This window comes from Schistocerca serialis, chromosome 11 (genome assembly GCF_023864345.2).
Source record: "Schistocerca serialis cubense isolate TAMUIC-IGC-003099 chromosome 11, iqSchSeri2.2, whole genome shotgun sequence".
NCBI lineage: Eukaryota > Metazoa > Arthropoda > Insecta > Orthoptera > Acrididae > Schistocerca > Schistocerca serialis.
This window is the reverse complement of record NC_064648.1, coordinates 101,218,236-101,245,083: the sequence shown is the minus strand read 5'-3', so window position 1 is coordinate 101,245,083 and position 26,848 is coordinate 101,218,236. Positions and strand designations below refer to the sequence as shown.

General features: G+C 41.3%; 1 protein-coding gene across 1 annotated transcript in view; it reads right to left on the bottom strand.

Annotated features, from left to right (window-relative positions):
• Positions 1 to 26,848, bottom strand: part of LOC126426488 (plasma membrane calcium-transporting ATPase 3-like) — a 595,967-nt gene that overhangs the window by 204,563 nt on the left and 364,556 nt on the right. The window contains exon 12 of the mRNA XM_050088398.1: positions 7,803 to 8,067. Within this exon, the coding sequence (XP_049944355.1) occupies positions 7,803 to 8,067 (265 nt within the window). The remainder of the gene's footprint in view (positions 1 to 7,802; positions 8,068 to 26,848) is intronic.

The window sequence follows — 26,848 nt, the reverse complement described above, 5'->3', positions numbered from 1 at the left end:
TTAACTCTATCATTTTGCACACGCGGCTGACGAATGTGTTTAACATGACGCGGCCGGCTAGTGTTTACAGTCTGACTCTGCCGGTGGGGCCGCGGGCGTGATATGACTTGCTTAGCACAGGCAATTTGAGAAATACATGGCTGATCTAACTCACACTCAGCATAGTCAAAAGTATCTTGGGCTTCAATGATGTTCATCACAGTCTCTAATGACGGGTCAGGCAACTTTAAGATAGCAGCACGAATACGAGAATCTGCAATGTTTTGAGTAATAGCGTCTCGTAACATGACATCACTGTAGGAAGCTCCACACACACAATTAAATCGGCACTGACGGGTGAGGCCCCGTAAATCTGTTAACCACTGTTTATTAGATTGATGTGGCAGTTTCTTTAATCTGAAGAACTTGAATCTGGCTGCTGCCACATGAACTCGCAACTCGAAATACTCAGCAAGCTTGTTAACAACAACGTCATAGTCTAAAGCTTCTGGCTGGGATTCCGGGAACAACTTCCAAAGTAGTAGATAGACTTCCACGCCTGCAGTGGAAATTAAATAAAGCTGCCGCTCAGTACCTGTGATTTTGTAGACTGTCATGTGCGCCTGCAACTGCGCGAAATATTCTCGCCATTCTTCTCGTGATGCATCAAAAGCACGGAAAGGTGGTGCTGCCTGTGCTGGTTCCTTTTGTGTTGGAGGATTAGCCGCTTGTTTGGCAATTGCTTCCACCAAACTTTGTATTTGCTGACTCTGTAACAAGATCTACTGTTGTAATTCGGCAGACATAGTGAACACAAATTAAACCAGCCCCCAAAATTTTATCGCTATAATTAGTATAACCAGAAACAAGTTGAACCAGCCCTGCACACGAGTTCGGAAGTCCTCGTCGCCAGTTTTGTGGCGGCGTTCGTAGCGACAAGCAATTCGCTGTAGAAACTGCTTACGAAGTCACCGCCACACTTTTAATAGCGGGCCGACCGGTCCGCTGGAACAGTGAACAGAAAGATGAAAACCCAAACACTCTGATTAAATAAAAGTCGGTACTTATCTTTATTAATGAAGATACAGTAACACAGTAGTGAACTCCGTGTCTACAAGACACTTGTAAATGCGGATGGCACTCTTGGTGCTTCGACATCTTCTGCTAAGGGGAAAAAGAACGAAGTAAGGGGAGTAGGTAAAACTGCTCAATTTGTTCTTATAAATGGACCTACTTTGTTTTGTGGCACGAGGTTTAATTTTTCTTTAATGAAAAGTTCTACTTCTTCTGGTTTGGGTAATGGATGGATAACCGTTGCTTCTGTCTAGTTCGAGTCGGAGCGGCTAGGTCAGCGTCGGCTGACGACAAACAACAACTCTGCTGCGATGAACACACGACTGACTAGCAAGTACACAATTTGGGGGCGAGTATACAACTGAGCGGCGAATACAGAACTGTCCTAGCGCTCGCGACTCCAGCGCTTAAGAAACCAGAAGCCAGCGGTGGCGCGCAGACTTGCGGCGATTTCCTGTCTCGCTGGCGCTGCTTATGCGGACGGCGTCCGGACTTTGATGCTGCCAACCTTTTGGCAGTGGGCTCGGGTGGCATTACTGGCTAGGATATAACATCCACATTTCGTGTGCATGTGCACACAAATATATGAACCATGTGCACATATTCTGAATTTGTTTTAACATAAAATAGTGTGCTTCCATACTCAATCACTGACACAAAGATGTTGGTAAAGGCAGCATTTAAATGATTGTCATCATACTGGTGTTAATGAAGTAGCATAAATGTAATTAATAAAATCAACAGTTACAGTCTATGCAGAACAAGACCAGTTAATTGTTGTTATTCTTGTTGTTGTTGTTGTTGTTGTTGTTGTGGTCTTCAGTCCAGAGACTGGTTTGATGCAGCTCTCCATACTACTCTATCCTGTGCAAGCTTCTTCATCTCCCAGTACCCACTGCTACCTACATCCTTCTGAATCTGCTTAGTGTATTCATCCCTTGGTCTCCCTCTACAATTTTTACCCTCCACGCTGCCCTCCAATACTAAATTGGTGATCCCTTGATGCCTCAGAACATGTCCTACCAACAGATCCCTTCTTCTAGTCAAGTTGTGCCACAAGCTCCTCTTCTCCCCAATTCTATTCAGTACCTCCTCATTAGTTGTCTGATCTACCCACCTAATCTTCAGCATTCTTCTGTAGCACCACATTTTGGAAACTTCTATTCTCTTCTTGTCCAAACTATTTATCATCCATGTTTCACTTCCATACATGGCTACACTCCATACAAATACTTTCAGAAATGACTCTCTGACACTTAAATCTATACTCAATGTTAACAGTTAGTTACAATGTGAAATTATCACAATCTGCAAACTTGTTGAGAAGCGAAATAGCATGTGGACAACACATCTACAATTACAAGCAATCCTCTGTTTAGTGTGCAGAAGGTCTTACTAAGATCTCCTTGGAAAGGCACCACCCTCTACCACATACACATGTGCCCCTAATCCTCCAACCACCTCCCTAAATTAGCTGCAGTTGAGCTCCCTGTTCCACACCCAACATCACTCCAGTCATACTGGAACAATTTAACCATATTCTCTGTCACAGCATTGACTAGGGTGGTGCTCTGAAAAGATCTTGATCAGACATTGAGAATGGGAGTTCCACTTTTTGAAAACCTCATATTTTTCAATATAATCTCCTATAATAGTAATATAATTCATCCATCAATGTTGCAGTGGCATTAGTACATCTCTGTACAGTTCCTGTGGAGGTGTAGCACAAAACTTGTCTATATCACAAAACACTTCTTGGCTGGATGAAAAATGCTGGCTGAGAAGGGATAGTGTGAATTTTGGGAGGAGATGGAAGGCAGAGAGAGGAAAATCTGGGTAACAGTGTGGAAGTTCCAACATTGCACAGCAAACATTGCTCAACTTTCTTGTGACAAAGACACTTTTACTGACAGCTGAAGTACCTTGATGAAAGACAATTTTTTTTCCTTCTACAGACCAGGTTGCTTTTCTTGAACTTTTGCATCCATATCCATTATGTTAGAATAATATCTTGCAGTTATTGATTAACTATTTTAAGGCAGCCAACTAACAGAAATCCTTTCAAATTTCAAAATGCAACATTGTGATCTTTACCACTCTATTGTGTCGTTATGAATCCAATACTGACATAGAAAATCAGTTTTGTTTCTATGAAAATGTGGCAGATAGGCACAAAAAAAAAAGTTTTTCACACTTAAAGCTTTTGTCAACAATACACACACACACACACACACACACACACACACTTGCGCAAGCGCAACTCTCACACATGAGTTGCGCTTGCGTGAGTCTGTGTGTGCATAAGAGTGTCTGTTGGCCAGAAGCTTTAAGTGTGAAAATCTTTTTATTGTGCCAATCTGCGACTCAGCATCTCCACTATATGGTGAGTAGCTACTTTTCTTATCATAATACTGTTACATTCCATCCTGGATTTTCCATTGTTTAAAAGTGTGGCAAACGTTGTTCAGAAATTGTTGTGTAAATTTGTTTCTAATCCATTACATGTAGGTGTGGCACTCATCTTGAACAAAGCATTTGACTTAATAAAAAATGTAGCCAGTACACTCTTTTGAAACCCATACAATCTTGGCAACATTACCCACCTCAGTGTGACTGCCTTCCGAGATCACATTGTGCACTTTTAATACAGTTTCTGGTATGGCTGAATTTCTCAGATGTACTTCATTTGGATCATCTTGAACCCTTTTATGGCACTGTTTAAATTCAACAGATTTTTTATTCTGATAGAAACTGAAGAGGAAGAGTCACTGTACCATTTATGAACCTCAAACGAATTTTGGTTAGTGTTAAACATTCTTTTAGAAAAAACTTTATCACTACACAATACTCAATTTTCTACATTTTGAAGAAATTATGGACCATTCCTTGCCCAGACAGCTGCCTTCAGTTGACAACTGAATGGAATGACTTGCATTTGCACAGAGTGTGTGTTTGAAGTTGTATCAATTCCTGGGGAAAAATTACGAACTTAGTGCTGTGATCTGTTATTGAGGGTGACAACTTTTCATACTACTCCTGATCCTTTCAATGTATCCTGAAATGAGTAACATTTTCATGACATTACTTCCCACACCTCCATAACTGGTATTCTACTGCACACCCAATTGATTCAATATTCTAGTCCATCCTTATGCCACATCTGCTCTTGACCCTCTAACATGTGGGTCATACTGTCAAAGATACAGATGCCAACTTGCAAAACACACCAACCCAGCACATACACTGTCTGAAAAGAAGAATCCAGACATCTCTGTGTAAGGCATGACTGATTACTAGATGTCCTGAGAGGCAGACTTACCAGAGTAAAAAATGTAAAAGGTCATAGGGAGTATTATGTTATTGCTAGAGAAGGAGAATCAGCAGAATTGGTCAGTCAGAAAATCTCAGTGGCTTCGAAAATGGACTAGTCACTGGATGTCACCTGAGTAATAAATTCATGAGACACATTTCAACCCTTCTAAAGCAGTTCAGGTTGACTGTTCGTGATTGATTGTGAAGTGTAAATTCAAAGGTACTGTCAGCACATCTCCGGTTTTAGTAGTGTAAAAGATCAGTTAATTATGATATGAAATTATCACAATCTGCAAACTTGTTGAGAAGCTAAATAGCATGTGGAGAACACATCTACAATTACAAGCAATCCTCTGCTTAGTGTGCAGAAGGTCTTACTAAGATCTCCTTGGAAAGGCACCACCCTCTGCCACATACACACATGTCCCTAATCCTCCAACCAACTCCATAAATTAGCTGCAGTTGAGATCCCTGCTCGAAACCCAACATCACCCCAGCCATAGTGGAACAATTTAACCATATCCTTTGTCAGAGGGTGGTGGTCTGAAAAGATCTTGATCAGACGTTGAGAATGGGAATTCAGCTTTTCAACTTTTTTAGTAGTGCAACACTACTAAACTCGGAGATGTACTGACAGTACCTTCGAATTTGCACTACACAATCAATCACGAACAGTCAACCTGAACTGCTTTTGATGGGTTAAAATGTGTCTCATAAATTTGTTACACAGGTGACATCCAGTGACTAGTCTATTTTCGAAGTCACTGAGCTCTTCTGACTGATCTATTCTGCTGACACTCATTCTCCAGAAATAACATAACACTACCTATCTCCTTTTACACTTTTTTGCTCTGTTAAGTCTGTCTCTGAGGACATCTGGTAATCAGTTATGCCTCGCACAGAGATGTCTGCATTCTTTTGATCAGGCAGTGTATGTGCTGGGTTGGTGCATTTGGCAAGTCTTGCATCTGGATCTTTGACTGTATGACCCATGTGTTAGAGGGTCAAGAGCAGATGTGGTTGCACTACTAAATCTGGAGACATACTAGTCTGTCAAGGACCATCAAGTACTGTGAAAGACGATTGTAAAATGTCACACAAAATACGTGGATGGAATAAATTGAGTTCCAAAGTGCTATGTGCAGTCCAGCTAGTACAATAACTGAGTACAGGGAGTTAAGGTTGGTTGATTGGTTGGTTGATTTCGGTTGGTTTGTTTGTGAGAGTTGAAGGGACCAGACTTCAAAGGCCATCAGTCGCAGGTTGATTTGGAGAAGGGGACCAAACAATGAGGTCATCGGTCCCACTGGGTAGGGAAGGACGGGGAAGGAAGTCAGCTGTGCCCTTTCAAAGGAACCATCCGAGCATTTGCATGAAGTGATTTGGGGTAATCATGGAAAATCTAAATCAGGATGGCCAGACACGGATTTGAACTGTTGTTCTTCTGAATCCGAGTCAGGTGTGCTAACCACTGTCCCACCTTGCTCGGTGGGGAGTTAAGAAGAATGTGGTACAGTGATTGAGAGGCTCCTCATAGGCCACAATTCTGAAGTCATCGTTAAGAAATGCTAGAGGTGGTAGGCAGACCAACACCACTGGACAGTAGGTCACCCGAAACGAGTGATTCAATGTGACGAATCATGCTGTACCCTGTGGCAATCAGGTGGGAGGGCTTTGGTTTTGCAGATGCCTGGAGATTATTATCTGCCATTGTGTATAGTACCAACATTGAAGTATGGAGGAGGTGCTGTTATGGTGCAGGGGAATTTTGAGTGTTTAGGATGTAGCCTCTTTATTGTGCTTAATGCTAAATGCAGAAGGATATGAGTGCATTTTAAATCATTGTGTACAGTGTACAGAATAGGAACAGACATAAAGCAGCATCTCTGAGGCAGTGGTGTCTGGATAATAACACTCAAACTTGGTGGATTACATTTTGTATGATTCAAAACATTACATAACTATACTGTCTGTATTTGGCTCTTGAGGAAGAACGGGCTGTCATTCCTCCACAGACATTCACACCTCACAGAAAATGTCACTATCAGAGATCAAACCATCATAATGGTGACAGGTGGACATGTTGTTGTTGTGGTCTTCAGTCCTGAGTCTGGTTTGATGGAGCTCTCCATGCTACTCTATCCTGTGCAAGCTTCTTCATCTCCCAGTACCTACTGCAACCTACATCCTTCTGAATCTGCTTGGTGTATTCATCTCTTGGTCTCCCTCTACGATTTTTACCCTCCACGCTGCCCTCCAATACTAAATTGGTGATCCCTTGATGCCTCAGAACATGTCCTACCAACCGATCCCTTCTTCTAGTCAAGTTGTGCTACAAACATATTCAATGTTAATATCCACCAATAGGTGTCTGGGTACTATTGATCAGATAGTGTGTGTTCTACTTCACTACTGTTAAAGGCTTATCCTATCCTATCAGAGCCAAGGCCAAGTGTGAAGGCAGCCTCGTCATATAACAGCTCTGCTGTAACATCTGCACAGCATTTTATGATGGACAGACCACCAATCAGGCATTCACCAGAAAAAATGACCACCATCAAAACTCTGGCTGAGAGCAGGCTCAATGACCAATTGGGGGGAAAAAAAAAACACCCAGCAACAACGATGAGCATGATGTGCCTAATTTTAGTGGCTGCTTCACAACCTTTGACATGTAGATCCTTCACACTCTGACACTAGCATCTCTGAATAACACTGAAAGCAGTTGTCCTCACAATGCATCACTCTGTTCAGTATGAGCTAACACCCCTTTCCCACATCCACCTCTGCCCCTCCCCCCCCCCCCCCCCCAACCACAACCTGTAATCCACACTCTTACCCTCCTCCCATGTTTTGCCACTTTTTCTGTTCCATCCTCTCTCCTCGTTCACTCCTCCAGATCACAGTGTACCACACACAGCTTTAGAGTAATCTGAAAGGTGCCACTTTCTTATCCCCAAACCTCACTGCCTTTCCTTCCCAACTGTTAGCTTCTTTCCCTCCAATCCTGCTTCTCTCCTTTTCCCTTTGCTGATACTTTCTCCTCTCATCCACAACATCAAGCACAAGCCCTCACCCAGTCAGGTTGCTTTAATCAGACAATGTTGTTGGCTAGGGTAATGTAGTTGTGTGCATGTATATGTATGTGATTTATTAGTTAGCCTTCAATGATGACATTGTCTTCAAGACCAGCAATGTTTTCACTCTTGTTTATACACCATCAACAGAACAATGCCTCAGTTCAATGGTGAATGGTTATTTTACTGCTTACACTATTTGAATATGTTCTACTGTATGAAAACTGCAAAGAAAAGTTGTGATGATACAAAGCAATGTGACACTAGCTACATAAAGAAAACCTTATAATCCTTTCAATAATATCAAAAGACACCTTTAAAATTATGATAATTTCATTTTCTTCTGTACAACTCACTTACCTCAGCTCTAACAGGATCCTGAATGCCGACAATACAAAGACACGTCAAATCACTGACAATATAGTCCTCGTCATCCCAATTTGGCTCACTGTCTATATACACGTCATTCTTTGCAGCACTCGTCCGCACAAAGTCCTTGTATGCTAGAGCTATTGTACGCAGGCCATCACGTGCCATTGGTTCGATAATGAGTCGAATCACATTTTGTTGCATTTCATGCGTAAAAACATCCAGTTTACCATTGCGGCCATAAATAAAGGAACATCTGCAAAATACCAGATACACTTTTCTTACAAGAAATGAAATGTAACAGTGTCAATTGTGAATGCCCACTGTCTCGTATATATCAGTAATTACAAAAATTATGGACAATGAAGCATTTTCCATTTATGACTAGAATTAGTGAAACAGTTTCTGATAAAATGCTAGAACCAACAGTGGACAGGGAAGTAACATGAGCACCTTCATATTGGCCCTGCACACTGACAGAGACAACAGATTCATCTACATCTACATCCATACTCCGCAAGCCACCTGACGGTGTGTGGAGGAGGGTACCCTGAATACCTCTATCGGTTCTCTCTTCTATTCCAGTCTCGTATTGTTCGTGGAAAGAAGGATTGTCGGTATGCTTCTGTGTGGGCTCTAATCTCTCTGATTTTTTATCCTCACGGTCTCTTCGCGAGATATACGTAGGAGGGAGCAATATACTGCTCGACTCTTCGGTGAAGGTATGTGCTTGAAACTTTAACAAAAGCCCGTACCGAATTACTGAGCGTCTCTCCTGCAGAGTCTTCCACTGGAGTTTATCTATCATCTCTGTAACACTTTCGTGATTACTAAATGATCCTGTAACGAAGCGCGCTACTCTCCGTTGGATCTTCTCTATCTCTTCTATCAACCCTATCTGGTACGGATCCCACACTGCTGAGCAGTATTCAAGCAGTGGGCGAACAAGTGTACTGTAACCTACTGGGTGTGCAGCCTCAGAAACTCCATGCCTTTCACTGATATTCATTCCATACACCATATGACCTCCTTCAAGTGAGCCAATTGACTAAAACCCATTTAGATGACATAATGCTGCCTGCACCTGTCATTTTTTTCTTTATTCATTGTACAATTAAGTGATTTCATCCTGAGACCACTATTAAGCATACTATTAAATGGAAACACAATACATTCACTGTATTACCTGTCAGTCAAAAGTTAAACATAGGAACAATTCAGAGCTTAAAATTTGCTGGGATTAATAAAATGTTACTTTACAAAAAATTGTTGATGTCACACTATGCCATAAAGTTGTTTGCATGTGTATATGTTTAAATGACATCCACTGTGCTTGTAGTGCAGGAGCTGTAGTTGTCATAAAATCAGCATTAATAGCAATGTTAATGCAGATTCATGTCACTGTTTTAAAACTACATGTACTTTACATACTATCACATTCAACACACACATTATGACCACACAATTTTTAATGTGGGCCTCAGATTACAGAAAGGCTGTTACAGAGCTCTTATGCTGAAGTATACACAGACATGCACAGACAATGTACTTGACGTACACAGATGTTTCACAAAGGTGTGATAAATATTCTGTGTATCAAGTTCCTTCATGTAGATTTAAAAGAGTGGTAAAACAATGGAAAATCCATTTAGGAATATCAGTAATGTAGGAAAAAATAGATTGTTACTTACTGTAAAGAAGACACGTCAAGTTACAAACAGGCACAATAAAATGACACTTATCTAAAATTTATGACCACAGCCTTCATCAGCAAAAGAGAAATACACACCATTCCTACACACAAGCAAGAACACATCATGTGCACATGACCACCAACTAAGGCAGCTCAGGCCAGAATGCGACTTTCAAGTGAGATGCAAGCAGCATCTAGAGGGGGCAGGGGAGGGGAAGGGATAGTAGTGTATGGGTGTGGGAGAGAGATGAACGCTGCCTGGCAGAGTGTGCAGGGACTAGAATGCCAACAGGCGCAGTGTCGGGAGGTTGTGGAGCAGGGAGGTATGGTAAAAAGTGGTGAAAAAGGAATGCAACTACTTCTCCTTTGAAGAAAAGTTATACAAACAAATTCACAGCACAGCCATGAGCACCTGCATGGCACCCTCGTATGCCAACCCTTTTTATGGGCCCTCTAAAGGAGACCTTCCTAGCCTCCTAAAACGCCAAACCCCTAGTCTGGTACAGGTTCATTGATGATATCTTCATAATCTAGACTCAGGACCAAGACATCGCCATCTACTTCACCTGGCCCTCCTCAACAAAGTACACCACCTGCCTGGACGTTGACCTCCTCCTCTCTTACGGCACCATCCACACCCCTGTCCACATTAAACCCCCAAACCACCAACAGTAACCTGCATATCGACAGCTGTCATCTCCTCCAAACCAAAAAATCTCTCCCACATAGCCTGGCCTGACCACTTGCATCTGCAGTCACAAGAACTCCCTCTCTCAGTAAGCTGAGGAACTCACCAAGCACTTCACAGACAGGCACTGTTCCCAGACCTAGTCCACATGCAGATCTCCTGTGCCATTTCTGCTCACACCTCCAATCCTCACACCACCCGCAAGAACTAGCCACAAAGGAATGCCCTCTTTGTCACCCAATACCACGCTATACTGGAACAATTAAATCACATCCTTCCCCAGGGCTTTGATTACCTACCATCATGCCATGAAATGAGTGACATCCAGCCCGAGATTGTTCTCACCTGTCCTAAAGTAGTGTTCTGTTGCCCACCCTACCTCCACAACATCTATTCCACTCAAAATTGCAACCCTTTGCCCCTGTGGAAGACCCAGGTGCAAGACCTGCCCAGTCCACCCACCCAGCACTTCCCGTTACAGTCCTGTCACAGGATGGACAGAATTCGTCTCCCTACCCCCCCCCCCCCCTCCCCAACCTCTCCAGCTATACACTACTGTCCCTTCCCCTTCCTCTTTCCTTCCTCTTCCCCTTCCCTGCCCTTTCCAGATTGCTGCCTCATCATGTGACAGTTGCATTCTGGCCCATGCTGCTGGAGTTGGTGGTCATGTGTGCCTCAGGTGTGCTTCCTTATGTGCATGAATGATCTATGTTTCTCTTTTGCTGACGGCAGCTGTGGCTTTATGGAAATGACTTGTAACTGAGCTTGTTTGCAACTCAACTTCTTTATGGTAAGTAGGAATCTATCTTTTCCCACATTGTTAAAAGAGTGGTAAGAGAGATTAAATTAAATTAAATTGAAAATAAACTCCCAGTTTCCTGAAGTCAGTTTACCCTTTGCTGATCATTACATAAGTCACAGTCCATACTCACACTGAAAATGATATTTTACTAGTGAAACAGACCTTAGCTACACGAGAGACAGCACACAGAACACCTTCTACTGTGGAGCCCACATGGCTACAAATGTACATTTATGTGAACAAAGCACTTATGCGAATGCCCGTGCAGTACCAACTGCCATATGGAAACATGGAAAACATTTTGAGTTATGATACTTGTAGAAGCAAACTGCCAATAAATGTATAAGCTACGTCTCGAGTTATTACATTTTATATTATTATATGTTTAACCCAAACACCCAGTATGAGGCAACAACACAGGAGGCCATGCAGCCATATAATTACAAGGTGTGATGGTTTCATTTTATTATGTAGTAGGAAGAGCACCATTTATTGCATTTTAGTTTACTTGACTCATCAATTACAGACCTTGTGGAATCGTACAACAAATAAACAAAAAATGACAACTGCATGCGGTGTTATATCATTTAAACAATGCATCACATCTGCTGGACCACATTTCAGTGAAAGTCACAACTAAAGCCCATTTAAAACTGAGGACTGCAGCACTGCGCATCTCTGGTGCAAGAGTGTCAGAGGCTGTACACTCAGACAATTCTGTGATTAGGATCAGTCAATGTCAGCTCTCTTGGAAGATGGCCAAAAATACACAGCCCAAAAACTGTTGGAAGCAATGGAGCTGCAGGCCTTAGGAAAAGCATAAAGCATATGGTACAGAACTACTGTTTGCAAAACAGGAAAAGGAGGGAAGGGTGGTGGGGGTTACTGTAATATGACTGTGTCCTCTGAATGCATCAGACAATCGCATGTATGACAGTGTTATGGCAGGTTGTGCTTCTTGTAATGTAACTACCAATGACAAATAATACTGTAGAACACAACATGTGAAACTAATTTACAAACCCACATATGCTTATACTGGGTGGTTACAATTAAAGTGCAGGTTACTCACAGAGGTCACTGTGTGCTATAATTATTTTGTGGCAGCAAGATTTGGTAAATATCCTAATTCTTTAAGACAGAACTGATTTACACTCTAAAAAATTAGTTACAATCTTGACCACTATGTGCAAATCTTCCTCAGATTAGCCTTCACATACAAACAGAAAAAGCCAGTAGGTTACTTCACCATAGTTCAGCCAGTTTGCATAAAATATCTGTAAATTATAAACATAAACTTTGCCTGTGACTTAGTCTCTGTTAGTAAAAACTGCATCAGAATCCCTGCAGCTGTTCCTTAGATAGCTGCAAACCATGGATGAAGGGCAACAGGCAGATTCCATATTCCTGGATTTCTGTTGGTTGGTTGGTTGATTTGGGGGAGGGGACCAAACAGCAAGGTCATCGTTCCTATCAGATTAAGGAAGGATGGGGAAGGAAGTCAGGTGTGTTCTTTCAAAGGAACCATCCCACCATTTGCCTGAACCAATTTTGGGAAATAATGGAAAACCTAAATCAGGATGACTGGATGTGAGTTTGAAACATCCTCCTCTTGAATGTGAGTCCATTATGCTAACCACTACACCACCTTGCTTGGTAGATTTCTGTTAATGAAGATTCAAGAAAGTGGAATAGGTTCCCAGGTATGTGAGTAGCTCAAAGACGTCTCAATTAACAGAACCCAGTATGTTATCCTCAACAATGAGTGTTCATCAGAGATAAGGGTGTTGTCAGAGGTGCCCGTGGGAGGTGTGACCAGACTGCTATTACTCTCTATACACATAACTGATCTGGAGGGCAGAGTAGGCAGCAGTTTGCAGCTGTTTACTGATGATGCTGTTTTATTTATTTATTTTTATTTATTTATTTATTTCGTATTCAATTAATCCGTATTGTGATAAATCACAAGGATGTGGAATGAGTCATGATTACATACAACAGATATACACTCCTGGAAATGGAAAAAAGAACACATTGACACCGGTGTGTCAGACCCACCATACTTGCTCCGGACACTGCGAGAGGGCTGTACAAGCAATGATCACATGCACGGCACAGCGGACACACCAGGAACCGTGGTGTTGGCCGTCGAATGGCGCTAGCTGCGCAGCATTTGTGCACCGCCGCCGTCAGTGTCAGCCAGTTTGCCGTGGCATACGGAGCTCCATCGCAGTCTTTAACACTGGTAGCATGCCGCGACAGCGTGGACGTGAACCGTATGTGCAGTTGACGGACTTTGAGCGAGGGCGTATAGTGAGCATGCGGGAGGCCGGGTGGACGTACCGCCGAATTGCTCAACACGTGGGGCGTGAGGTCTCCACAGTACATCGATGTTGTCGCCAGTGGTCGGCGGAAGGTGCACGCGCCCGTCGACCTGGGACCGGACCGCAGCGACGCACGGATGCACGCCAAGACCGTAGGATCCTACGCAGTGCCGTAGGGGACCGCACCGCCACTTCCCAGCAAATTAGGGACACTGTTGCTCCTGGGGTATCGGCGAGGACCATTCGCAACCGTCTCCATGAAGCTGGGCTACGGTCCCGCACACCGTTAGGCCGTCTTCCGCTCACGCCCCCAACATCGTGCAGCCCGCCTCCAGGGGTGTCGCGACAGGCATGAATGGAGGGACGAATGGAGACGTGTCGTCTTCAGCGATGAGAGTCGCTTCTGCCTTGGTGCCAATGATGGTCGTATGCGTGTTTGGCGCCGTGCAGGTGAGCGCCACAATCAGGACTGCATACGACCGAGGCACACAGGGCCAACACCCGGCATCATGGTGTGGGGAGCGATCTCCTACACTGGCCGCACACCACTGGTGATCGTCGAGGGGACACTGAATAGTGCACGGTACATCCAAACCGTCATCGAACCCATCGTTCTACCATTCCTAGACCGGCAAGGGAACTTGCTGTTCCAACAGGACAATGCACGTCCGCATGTATCCCGTGCCACCCAACATGCTCTAGAAGGTGTAAGTCACCTACCCTGGCCAGCAAGATCTCCGGATCTGTCCTCCATTGAGCATGTTTGGGACTGGATGAAGCGTCGTCTCACGCGGTCTGCACGTCCAGCACGAACGCTGGTCCAACTGAGGTGCCAGGTGGAAATGGCATGGCAAGCCGTTCCACAGGACTACATCCAGCATCTCTACGATCGTCTCCATGGGAGAATAGCAGCCTGCATTGCTGCGAAAGGTGGATATACACTGTACTAGTGCCGACATTGTGCATGCTCTGTTGCCTGTGTCTATGTGCCTGTGGTTCTGTCAGTGTGATCATGTGATGTATCTGACCCCAGGAATGTGTCAATAAAGTTTCCCCTTCCTGGGACAATGAATTCACGGTGTTCTTATTTCAATTTCCAGGAGTGTAATACACATATATAAAATGACAAAAATGTACCATAAGATTATGAATAAGTTTGTAGGTTAAAATCAAATCAAAGGTATAGCTCAAGTAATATAAAACAATACCTAAAAAGGAAATATAGTACATTTTCCAAATTAAACAAATAATACACATATATAAAATGACAAAAATGTACCATAAGATTATGAATAAGTTTGTAGGTTAAAATCAAATCAAAGGTATAGCTCAAGTAATATAAAACAATACCTAAAAAGGAAATATAGTACATTTTCCAAATTAAACAGTTAATGTGATCTATAGCAAACAAATTTTTATCAGTATAAAAAATCATTGCTTTATCTGTAGATACTCATCAAGAGAATAGAAGGAATTTACCATTAGGTATTCTCTCAATTTACATTTAAAAGTAGGTAAGACATTAATGTGATCTTTAATACCTGATGGAAGGGAGTTGAAAATTTTTGTGGCTGAATAATGAACACCTTTCTGAACAAGACTTAAATGTTTCAGATCCCTGTGTAGATCATTTTTAGACCTAGTATTATGATCATGACATTCACTATTAGTTTTAAAAAGAGATAGGTTGTTAGAAACAAAAATCATCAAAGAAAATATGAATTGAGAGGTAAGTGTTAATATTTGTAACTTATGAAACAGACTTCTGCAAGAATATCTTGGATGAACACCACTCATGATTCTAACAGCTCTCTTCTGTGCAGTAAATATTTTTTTGGCTAAAGGCTTGTTGCCCCAAAATATTATGCCATACGACATGATAGAATGAAAATAACCAAAGTAGGCAGCTTTAGTAGCGTCCTCATCACCAATGGGGGTGATTACACGCAGAGCATAAGTTGCCACACTGAGCCTTCTATGTAGGTCTAAGATATGCTCAGACCAGTTCAGCTTGCCATCAATTAGAATGCCCAAGAACTTAGATGATTCACAGTGTAGTAGTATATTTAGGTTACCACAGTTTAAGTGGCATACTTCATTTTCTTGTTGAGATGTGTGAAATTGCATATACTGAGTTTTCTGAATGTTTAGAGTTAGTCCGTTGCACTTAAACCAGTGTAGGATGTCAACGAGTACAGCATTACATTTATTTTCTAGGTCACTGTTAGTTCGACTTTCAAGCAGAATAGTGGTGTCATCGGCAAAAAGAGTAAATTTACACTCGGTGTCTGTGCAAAGTGGGAGATCATTGATGAAGATAAGGAAAAGCAAAGGTCCTAGGATGGACCCCTGAGGCACACCACACTTTAATGTGCCCCAATCAGAAGAAATGGGACTATCATTGGCACCATTAATTATCACCTTCTGTTTTCTGTTTTGCAGATATGATTCTATCCATCTACCAATGCTACCTCGCAAGCCATAAAAATTAGCCTTATGTAAGAGAATGTTGTGGTCCACACAGTCAAAGGCCTTAGACAAGTCATAAAAAATTCCAATAGGTGACATTTTATTATTTATTGACTCTAAAATTTCATTTGTGAGAGAAAAAATAGCCTGCTCAGTTGATCTACCTTTTTGGAAACCAAACTGGTTTCTGTTGAGTATGTTGTGGCTGTTAAGATGTTCTACAATTCTTGTATACATTAGTTTCTCTAATACTTTTGAGAAACTACTTAGTAGTGATATTGGACGGTAGTTAGATAAATTAGTTTTGTCACCCTTCTTGAAAAGTGGTTTCACAATGGCAAGCTTTAATCTCTCTGGGACAACACCTTGCTGGATAGACTCATTAAAAATGTGACACAGGACTTGACATATGTGGTCACTACAATGCTTCAGTATTTTTGGTGAAATGTTGTCAATACCAGTGGAATTTTTATTTTTTAAGGCCTTGATGGTATTTTTAACTTCAGTAATAGTAACTGGGGCAATACAAATTGGGTCATACGTGTTAGGGTTAGCTCTGTGTAATAAATGCGTAGCAGCATTTAAGGAACCGTTACAACCTACTTGTTCTGCTGCAGTTATGAAGTGATTGTTGAATATGTTGGAAACTGTTACAGGATTATGAATAACCTCATCCTTATAGCTTATCTCTGTGGTATTAACATTCTTGTTACTCTTGCCACACTCTCTCTTTATAACATTCCAAACTGCTTTTATTTTGTTCTCAGATTTATCAATTTCAGACTTAATATACAGGCTCTTGGATTTGTTTATCACCCTTTTTAAAATTTTACAATATAACTTAAAATGAGACCTTTCAAGGGGATCATTTGATACTCTTAGTGAGGCATGTAACTCCCTCTTAGTCCTGCAAGAAATTTTTATACCTCCAGTAATCCATGGTTTACTGGAAGAAACCTCATTGTTCTTTCTGACAGTTTTTTTTGGGAAAGCCATTTCAAATACAGATATAAATTCATTTAAAAAAAGGTTAAATTTATCATTAACATCTGATGTGCTGTACACTGGCTCCCAATCTATCTGTGACAAATAGTCGTTAAAGGCAGACACAGTTTCAGTGTTTATACATCTATAGGACCTATAGGTGTGGGAGATTTTATTGCACAAACTGATGTTATTTACTTTCAGAAGTTGTCCATCATGGTCAGACAGGCCATAAATTACTTTGCTCACACTAGCACTGTTGACTCTATTCTTGTCAATGAAAATATTATCTAGAAGGCTCTTGCAATTTTCTGTAACTCTAGTGGGCCAGGTAACCATCGCAGCCAAGTTGTAAGAATTCATTAAGTGGTCCAGGTCAGTTTTGAGGTTGTTATCAGTTAAGAAGTTGACATTAAAGTCACCTACAATTATTAAATTTCTAGTTTCAGAGAACAATTTGGTCAAAAGAGATTCTAACTTATTCATAAAGATGCAAAACTTCCCTGCTGGAGCTCTGTAAATTGCAAGCACAGTAAGTAACATGTCCTTTGCAGAAATTTCAGTCCCGCAAACTTCAAAATGTTGATCTACACAATACTTACTTAGATCTAAAGATTTATAAATGATTTTACTGTCTATATAAATTACAGCACCACCTTTCTCCTTACTTGTTCTGCAGTAATGAGTAGCTAGATCATACCCATCAAGCTGCAGCCCATCAATTCCAACTGTTACATGATGCTCAGTAAGGCATAAAACATGAGGACGGTCAACAGTGTCCATGTCCCCTAAATTTACAGATAAAAACTCTAATTTACTTTTGAGACTTCTGATATTTTGATGAAGAATAATAAGATTCTTATAGCTACCTCTACTGTCCTTCTGCTGGTCTGCTTGTCCATTAACACCGTTAGTCCCCGTTGCACTCAAAACTGTGTTGGATACATTAAGACCTATGTCGCAGCTGGAGATTTGTTCACTAGATGTCGTTGGCGAGGTCGGGTGGGTGCTGGCCATAAAAAATCACTGTTTCTTTTTGGAATTCTTCTTTCTCTCGTAGAAAATCGGGGATTACCTTTTATCCTTGGAGATACTGCATCGGAATTATTTTCCAGTCCTTGAGGTTCTTTGGGTGGAACTTCATCATATGGTATTAATATGTCATTGGCAGTGACAGGGTGAGACACAGCTATACATCTGTTTCTTGTATTCACATTGGTTCCCTGTCTATCTTGGCATGAATTGGTTTCTACAGTACCGGTACAAAATCTGACCTTTCTTGCAGAGCTGGTTGTAAGTGTTTTTACTACATCACACCGTTTCCATGGGTTTGATACTGATGAAGCAATGTTCCTGCACAGTCTGAGCTTTCCTGTTTTGTTCAGGTGTGGTGTACACTGAGGTGTCGAAGTTGAGTGACCAGAGTATGATGGTACAAGATGATTTGGACAAAATTTCTAGTCGGTGTGATGAATGGCAACTAGTGCTAAATGTAGAAAAATGTAAGTTAATCCAGATGTGTTGGAAAGACAATCCCATAATATTCGAATACAGCATTAGTAGTATATTGCTTGACAGTCATGTCGATTAAATATTGAGACATAGCATTGCAAAGCAATATGAAATGGAAAAAGCATGTGAGGATTATAGTAGGGAAGGCAAATGGTCAAGTCTGGCTTATTGGGAGAATTTTAGGAAACTGTGGCTCATCTGTACAGGAGAATGCTTATAGCACACTAGTTTGACCAATACTTGAGTACTGCTCAAGTGTTTCAGATTCCCAGCATGTTAGAATAAAGAAAGACATCAAAACAGTTCAGACATGGGCTGCTAGATTTGCCACTAGTAGGTTCGACCAACACACAAGTATTACGGAAGTACTTTGAGGTCTCAAATGGGAATGCTTGGAGGGAAGGTGATGTTCTTTTCAAGGAATACTATTGAGAAAATTTAGAGAACCAGCTTTTCAAGCTAACTGCAAAAGGATTCTACTGCTGCCAACATACATTTCGCATTGGAACCACAAAGTTAAGATAAGAGAAATTAGGGCTTGTATGGAGCAGTGTAGACAGTTGCTTTTCCCTTGCCCTATTTGTGAGTGGAACAGCAAAGGAAATGACTGGTAGTAGTGTAATGAACCATCCGCCACACCGGACAATGGCTTGGAGAATAAGTACGCAGAAGTAGATGTAGAGTAGCCTTCACATACGCACAGATAAAGCATGGCAAAAGACTTTATATTTAGTGATATGTTAGATATATCATCAATCTAATCATAATTAAAGTCACAATATTGAATGAAAATGTGTATATAGTAAAAAAGTTATAAATTTTATTATAGCTGTGACCACGTAGTCTCAGTATTGCTCTGTCTCTTGCTCACTTTGGTGCTGACATTTTTACATAGTCAAGCCACTTCCTACCTAAAATGTTTTGACTATTGTGTGGTTCAGATACTTTCTGCCCATTACAATTCATAGAAAACATTACCAGACAGTATCATTTTATTTGTGCTTTACAGACTGAAGACCAATTGATCAATCAGAAATATCAGGTAAGTAGTTGGGTCTTTGTTTCCAATTTTACTGCTTCAAACAGAAATATGTAATGAAATTATTAATGTATCTGCTACAAAAATTATCTCATTGACAAAATTTATCTTCTAAAGTAATTAATTTTATGTTATGTGCTGGAGTAGTAATTTGATAGGATCTCATCTACACCTATCAATGACTGTGAAACATGTGGCAGATTGTTCATTTTATTGTAAAGTATATTACGGTATTTTCCCATTGCATTTGAGGATGGAGCATAGGAAGACTCACCACCTGTATGCCTCAGTGTGAGATGTCATTTCCATAATTCTATCAGAGCAAAGTCTTCAAGGTAGATACAAAGACTGCTGAAGAATAAGCACAGTTTTTGTCTTGAAACACTGTTGTCATTTCTCATAGTTTTATAAGCAGGGTCTCATGAGATGTACACACACTTTTTTAAGTGTCTTCCTGTTCAGATTTATCAACATTCGTGTCACACTCTCTCCCCAGTTGAAGAAGCCTGTGACCATTTAGGCTGCCCTTCTTTGTATAAACTTGACATCCATATTAGTCCAACATCTTGTGGATCCCACGCACTCGAGTATTATTTGAGCACAGTCCACACAAGAAGTTGACATGATCAAATTTGTAGGACTAAATGTGGACAAGAACTTATGCTGGAATATGCATATTGGCTTCCTATGAAATAAATTAAGCAGTTGCAAATACTAGCTAATTTTGCTCACATGGGTACACAAAAAATAGCATATCATAATTATTTCGAATCTGTCTTTAGATATGGAATAATTTTCTGGGAAGTTCAAATAGTATATCTCAGATACTTAAACTGTAGAAGAAAATTATCAGATACATGTGTACAGTGCAGCAAAAAAAATCTTGTTGCCCATTATTTCAGGAACTGCAAATCCTAAGTGTTTCATCCATGTAAATTTAAGAAATTATAATCTTCCAACACAGCAGACGATAATTATTTGAGCAGAATCATTTTAACCACATGTATAACACAAGAAATAAAAAGAATTTTATGCTACCAACACACAAATTGAAATTTTATGCTACCAACACACAAATTGAAATTATATGCATAGACTTCACAGGATATGGGGATGATGATATGTAACAAGTTAATGGATAAAAATAGAGAGAATTGCTACAATCCAGTAGAAAAATTCATAGAAGATGAACTGATCATTTGAGCAAGGGGTCATTAAGTATTAGATTATTTTTATACTGTATGCAGTATAACAATATCATATTATTACTATTATTATTATTATTATTATCACGATTACAAAGATGTTTGTTAACATCAGCTGTTCTATGTTTATGGTGATATTTTTCCACAATTTTGATGTTTCTCCCATGCTTCAATCAAATTATTCAGTTTATGTATGTCATGAGACACATAAACCACAATTCACTATTGTATACAATTTTCTTTGTAAACAAAAACAGTTTTTCAGCATCATACCAATGATCTATATTCCTTGCAAATGAGCCTATTTGGTTATTCCACATCACAGCTTCACACCCTATTATTCTCACACACTTACATCGCATGACTAGTTGTGGCTGGTAGTCCTGCAGTCACAGGGTACCATTCCTTTAGATTTGCAGAAACCGCTATCTGCATTGCTGCGTATTAAAATTTATTGCAACCAACCAATGTTTTGTCAAGATGCAACAAGGTATTACTGATATTTCCCCAGATAGAATTCTCTTGTTGGTGACTGCATCAGCTACAAAAATTCTGAAATTACAGCTAATAATATACACTAAGTCTGTAATGTGCCACACAGGCAGTGATGGTCCTTTCACACTCTCCTGGGCCATACAAGGTATTACATCCATGTCTGTAGAGGACTGTCCATCAAGGATAACATGCTGCATCCTGCAAGTCAGGAAATTTTTTATCTGTCCGAGGTGTAGAAACATATATTGGTGGTAGGAAATCTGACAGAAGCTTTTGTGCCACAAGCATTGACTCTTGGCTCCAGGGAATACTTTTTGCATGCAAAGAGGCACATATGTCATGCTTGCCAGGCCAGCTCATCAAGCTGTGTTGTCTCTGTGTACGTAACAGATATGAAATATTATGTATATCTTTACAAATCATTAAGTACTTTTTAGTAATCCAATTATTATTAAACTTTGTATAGTCTTTTGCACTGATAATACAGGGTGACTCAAATAAATGGGAAAAACAGAAAAAATAAATATTGTTAGGAGTAAATGTTGCTAAATAAATATATGTTATTTAAAAAAAAATGCAATTTAAGACTGCATTAAGTAAAGTTACTTTTTGAAGATGACATCTTGCAGATGAGCTCCATTTTTGTATGAAACTCCTGTAGTCTCTTACATAAATTGTGCTTGGTTTGAAGTAACATTTCAACAGGATTTTTAACAAATGTTTCTTGGAGCTTAGCCTTTGATTCTTCTGTTGTAGCAGGATGACTACAGTAAACTTTGTTTTATGGTGACCCCACAAGACTTGATACATAATTGCATGCTGACTCATTGGGGAATCTGGGAGGCAATGGAATATCACAGTTTCTCAAAATTACACTGTTGCCAAAAAATAAGTATACAGCAACCATAGAATGTGCTATGTGTGACAATCCATCTTGCTGAAACTACCCATTGTCAATAATTTGTGGAAGTGTCTGTAGTTTTTATGTAACAAAGGTTTCAGGCATGAAGGTATACCAGTCCAATTGATTCTAATTCGAAGACCATTCTCGTCCTAAAAAGGAACCTATTTTCTATATGATGACACAGTACACCATGCAGTAACTCTGATGCTGTGCAATGATTGTTGGTATAGCTGAGTAGGATTTTTTGTGCCCAGTAACAAAAATTTGTTGAAATAACTTAGCAGAATGGAGCCAGGTGGCGATGTCAACTACTGTCAATATTTCAACAGTTGACCACCCTGCCATTTTCGAGTCAAAACTGTAGCAAGTAAATGCTGTGCAATGGAATTTACAACCTTGGTCTGAAGAGAAATTGTGGAAAGCCTCTCTCTCTCTCTCTCTCTCTCTCTCTCTCTCTCTCTCTCTCTCTCTCTCTCTCTCTCTCTCTCTCTGTAAATATGAGGGCCACCATACAACCAAAGAACCAATGTCAGAAGTTGTCAATACTAAATAACAGGTGAGGTAGCACTGACTGTGTCCCTCCGTTTTTTGACAAGAGAGAGGGCAGGATTGCGCAAGGAATTTAAGCAAAAATCTCCACTCCTATTTACACGGTCAGTCAAGATAGTATGTTGGGACAAGCTGTTTATACGAAGCTTACTCACACTGACTCATGTCTACAAACTGATAGCTGTCACCACATCCAGTTCAGTGTGAAGCGGTACTTCATGCCTTGGTTCACAGGGCCTATGACATTTCGGACCATGAGAATTTGTCAGCGGAGTTAACCATCCAGATTTGTGGGGTATTCAGATATGACAGTGGCCCAATGTCGGATTGCACGGGAATGTGAATCCGTACTTATTGTCGAGGTTCGCACCAATCATGTCTAACCATCGGAAGAGAGGATCCTCATTTTGTGCACTGAGTACATTTTAACCTCTTCACATACGCATCTCACATCCAAGAATAACTAATGGATTCCCTGCAACATTGTATGTCATCCTGTGCCATTGGTTGGAGACTCACAGCAACTGGACTCAGGATTTATTGTTACAAGAGTAGACTGCTGTTAACACAACAACACAAATATCTACTTTGGAGTGGTGCTGTGACTGGGAACCATAGACTGCTGATGAATGGCATCACATTGTGTTGAGCATTGAATCATGCTTCTGCACTCCCTGGATGGCTTCTTGGCTTATATGGTAGTGACCTCGAGACAGATCCAATTCTTCGAATGTTTTGGAGATGCTTAGGAATGTTACTCCTTGTGTCATGTATGGAGAGCCATCAGGTATCAGTTCAGATCACAGCTGATAGTGACTGGGGAAATCTGAGGATGCAACACCAATTTCCAGACATTCTGCATCCTCAAGTGTTACTTGTAAGGCAACAGCATTGTGGTGTCATTTTTCAATAGGACAGTGCTCATCTACAAGTGGAGGAGGAGGAGATTAGTGTTTAACGTCCTGTCGACAACGAGGTCATTAGAAACGGAGCGCAAGCTCGGGTGAGGGAAGGATGGGGAAGGAAATCGGCCGTGCCCTTTCAAAGGAACCATCCCGGCATTTGCCTGAAGCGATTTAGGGAAATCATGGAAAACCTAAATCAGGATGGCCAGAGACGGGATTGAATCGTTGTCCTCCCAAATGCGAGTACAGTGTGCTAACCACTGCGCCACCTCGCTCGGTCAACTACAAGTGGCGTATGTGTTTATGAACTGTGTGTGTGGTGTTGAAGTACACCTTGTAGCCACCAAGAGCACCGGATATGTGCCCAGTAGAAAATGTGGGACCACCCTGGATGTCAACTCCATCCCAGTTGCAGTATCCAGGATATTGAGGACCAGTTACAACAGTTGTTGGCCATCTTCTCTCAGGAGAGAATACAACAGCGCAGGTCATACCCGTTTTTAAGAAAGGCAGTAGGACAGATCCACACAATTGTAGACCTATACTGTTGATGTCAATCTGTTGTAGAATTATGGAACATGTCTTATGGGAAATGAACATCTCCTCTATAAAAATCAATACGGATTTCGCAAACAGAGATCCTGCGAAACTCAGCTTGCTCTGTTCCTTTGTGAGATCCACAGTGCAGTGGACAACTGTGATCAGGTTGATGCCATGTACCTCGATTTCAGTAAGGGATTTGACACCATCGCGCACTGCTGTTTAATGAAAAGAATATGAACTTACAGAGTATTGGAGCAGCCTTGTGATTGGATTTGAGACTTTCTTGCAGATAGAACTCAACACTTTGCTCTTAATGGAACAAAATCAACAGATGTAAAGGTAATATCCGGAGTACCACAGGGAAGTGTGATAGGACCATTGCTGTTTACAATATACTAGTAAGAATTTGCAGAATGACCTGCAGAGAATTGATGAATGGTGCTGCCTCTGGCAGTTGACCCTGAATGTAAATACGACGTGCATTCAAGTTCTAAGGCCTCCGATTTTTTTTCTCCGGACTGGAAAGAGACAGAAACATGCGCATTGTTTTAAAATGAGGCCGCATTCATTGTCAATACATCCCAGAGATGGCAGCACCGTACAGCAGATGGAATTTTACCGCCAGCGGCGAGAATGAGAACTGTTTTAAATACTTAAAATGGCGACGTTTTCCTTACTTGAACACGTGCAATCATTCGTTTTCTGAATTTGCATGGTGTGAAACCAATTGAAATTCATCAACAGTTGAAGGAGACATGTGGTGATGGAGTTATGGATGTGTTGAAAGTGCGTTCGTGGGTGCGACAGTTTAATGAAGGCAGAACATCGTGTGACAACAAACCGAAACAACGTCGGGCTCGCACAAGCCGGTCTGACGACATGATCGAGAAAGTGGAGAGAATTGTTTTGGGGGATCGCCGAATGACTGTTGAACAGATTGCCTCCAGAGTTGGCATTCCTGTGGGTTCTGTGAACACAATCCTGCACAACGACCTGAAAATGCGAAAAGTGTCATCCAGGTGGGTGCCACGAATGCTGACGGACGACCACATGGCTGCCTGCGTGGCATGTTGCCAAGCAATGTTGACGCGCAATGACAGCATGAATGGGACTTTCTTTTCAGCAGTTGTGACAATGGATGAGACATGGATGCCATTTTTCAATCCAGAAACAAAGCGCCAGTCATCTCAATGGAAGCACACAGATTCACCGCCACCAAAAAAATTTCGGGTAACCGCCAGTGCTGAAAAAATGATGGTGTCCATGTTCTGGGACAGCGAGGGCGTAATCCTTACCCATTGCGTTCCAAAGGGCACTACGGTAACAGGTGCATCCTACGAAAATGTTTTGAAGAACAAATTCCTTCCTGCACTGCAACAAAAACGTCCGGGAAGGGCTGCGCGTGTGCTGTTTCACCAAGACAATGCACCCGCACATCGAGCTAACGTTATGCAACAGTTTCTTCGTGATAACAACTTTGAAGTGATTCCTCATGCTCCCTACTCACCTGACCTGGCTCCTAGTGACTTTTGGCTTTTTCCAACAATGAAAGACACTCTCCGTGGCCGCACATTCACCAGCCGTGCTGCTATTGCCTCAACGATTTTCCAGTGGTCAAAACAGACTGCTAAAGAAGCCTTCGCTGCTGCCATGGAATCATGGTGTCAGCGTTGTGAAAAATGTGTACGTCTGCAGGGCGATTACGTCGAGAAGTAACGCCAGTTTCATCGATTTCGGGTGAGTAGTTAATTAGAAAACAAATTGGAGGCCTTAGAACTTGAATGCACCTCGTAAATGTAACATATTGCGCATACATAGGAAAAGAAATCCATTACAGTACAGCTACACCATTGATGACGAACAGCTGGAGACAGCATCAGCCATAAAATATCTACACATAACTATCCAGGGTGACCTTAAATGGAATGTTCACATACAACAGATTCTGCGAAAGCAGATACCAGTCTCAGATTCATTGGAAAAATCTCAAGAAAATGTAACTCATCCACGAAAGAAATGGCTTATAAGGCACTTGTATGCCTGATTTTTGAGTATTGTTCATCTATCTGGGATCCCTATCAGGTAAGACTGATAGAGGAGATAGAGAAGATCCAGAGAAGAGCGGCGCATTTTGTCACGTGATCGTTTAGCTGGTGAGAGAGTATTACAAAGATGCTAAACAAACTCCACTGGCAGACGTTACAAAAGAGGCATTGTGCATCACAGAGAGATTTATTATTGAAATTTTGGGACAGCACCTTTCAGGAGGAGGCAGACAACATATTGCTACCTACTCATACATCTCGCATATTGGCCACAAGGAGAACGTTCAAGAAATTAGAGCCATTTCAGAGGCTTCCCAGCAATCATTCTTCCCATGCACTATTCCCAAGTAGAACAGGATTGGAGGGATCAGAAAGTGGTGCCGAAAGTACCCTCTGCCACACACCATTAGGTGACTTGCAGAGTATGATGTACACTACTGGCCATTAAAATTGCTACACCAGTGAAGATGACATGCTACAGGTGTGAAATTTAACACACAGGAAGAAGATGCTGTGATATGTAAATGATTAGGTTCTCAGAGCATTCACACAAGGTTGGCACTGGTGGTGACACCTACGACGTTCTGACATGAGGAAAGTTTCCAACCGATTTCTCATACACAAACAGCAGTTGACCAGCGTTGCCTGGTGAAACATTGCTGTGATGCCTTGTGTAAGGAGGAGAAACGCGTACCATCACATTTCCAACTTTGATAAAGGTCGGACTGTAGCCTATCGCGCTTGGGGTTTATCTTATCGCAACATCTGGTCAAGATCCAATGACCATTAGCAGAATATGGAATCAGTGGGTTCAGGAGGGTAATACGGAACAGTGTGCTGGATCCCAATGGCCTCGTACCACTAGCAGTCGAGATGACAG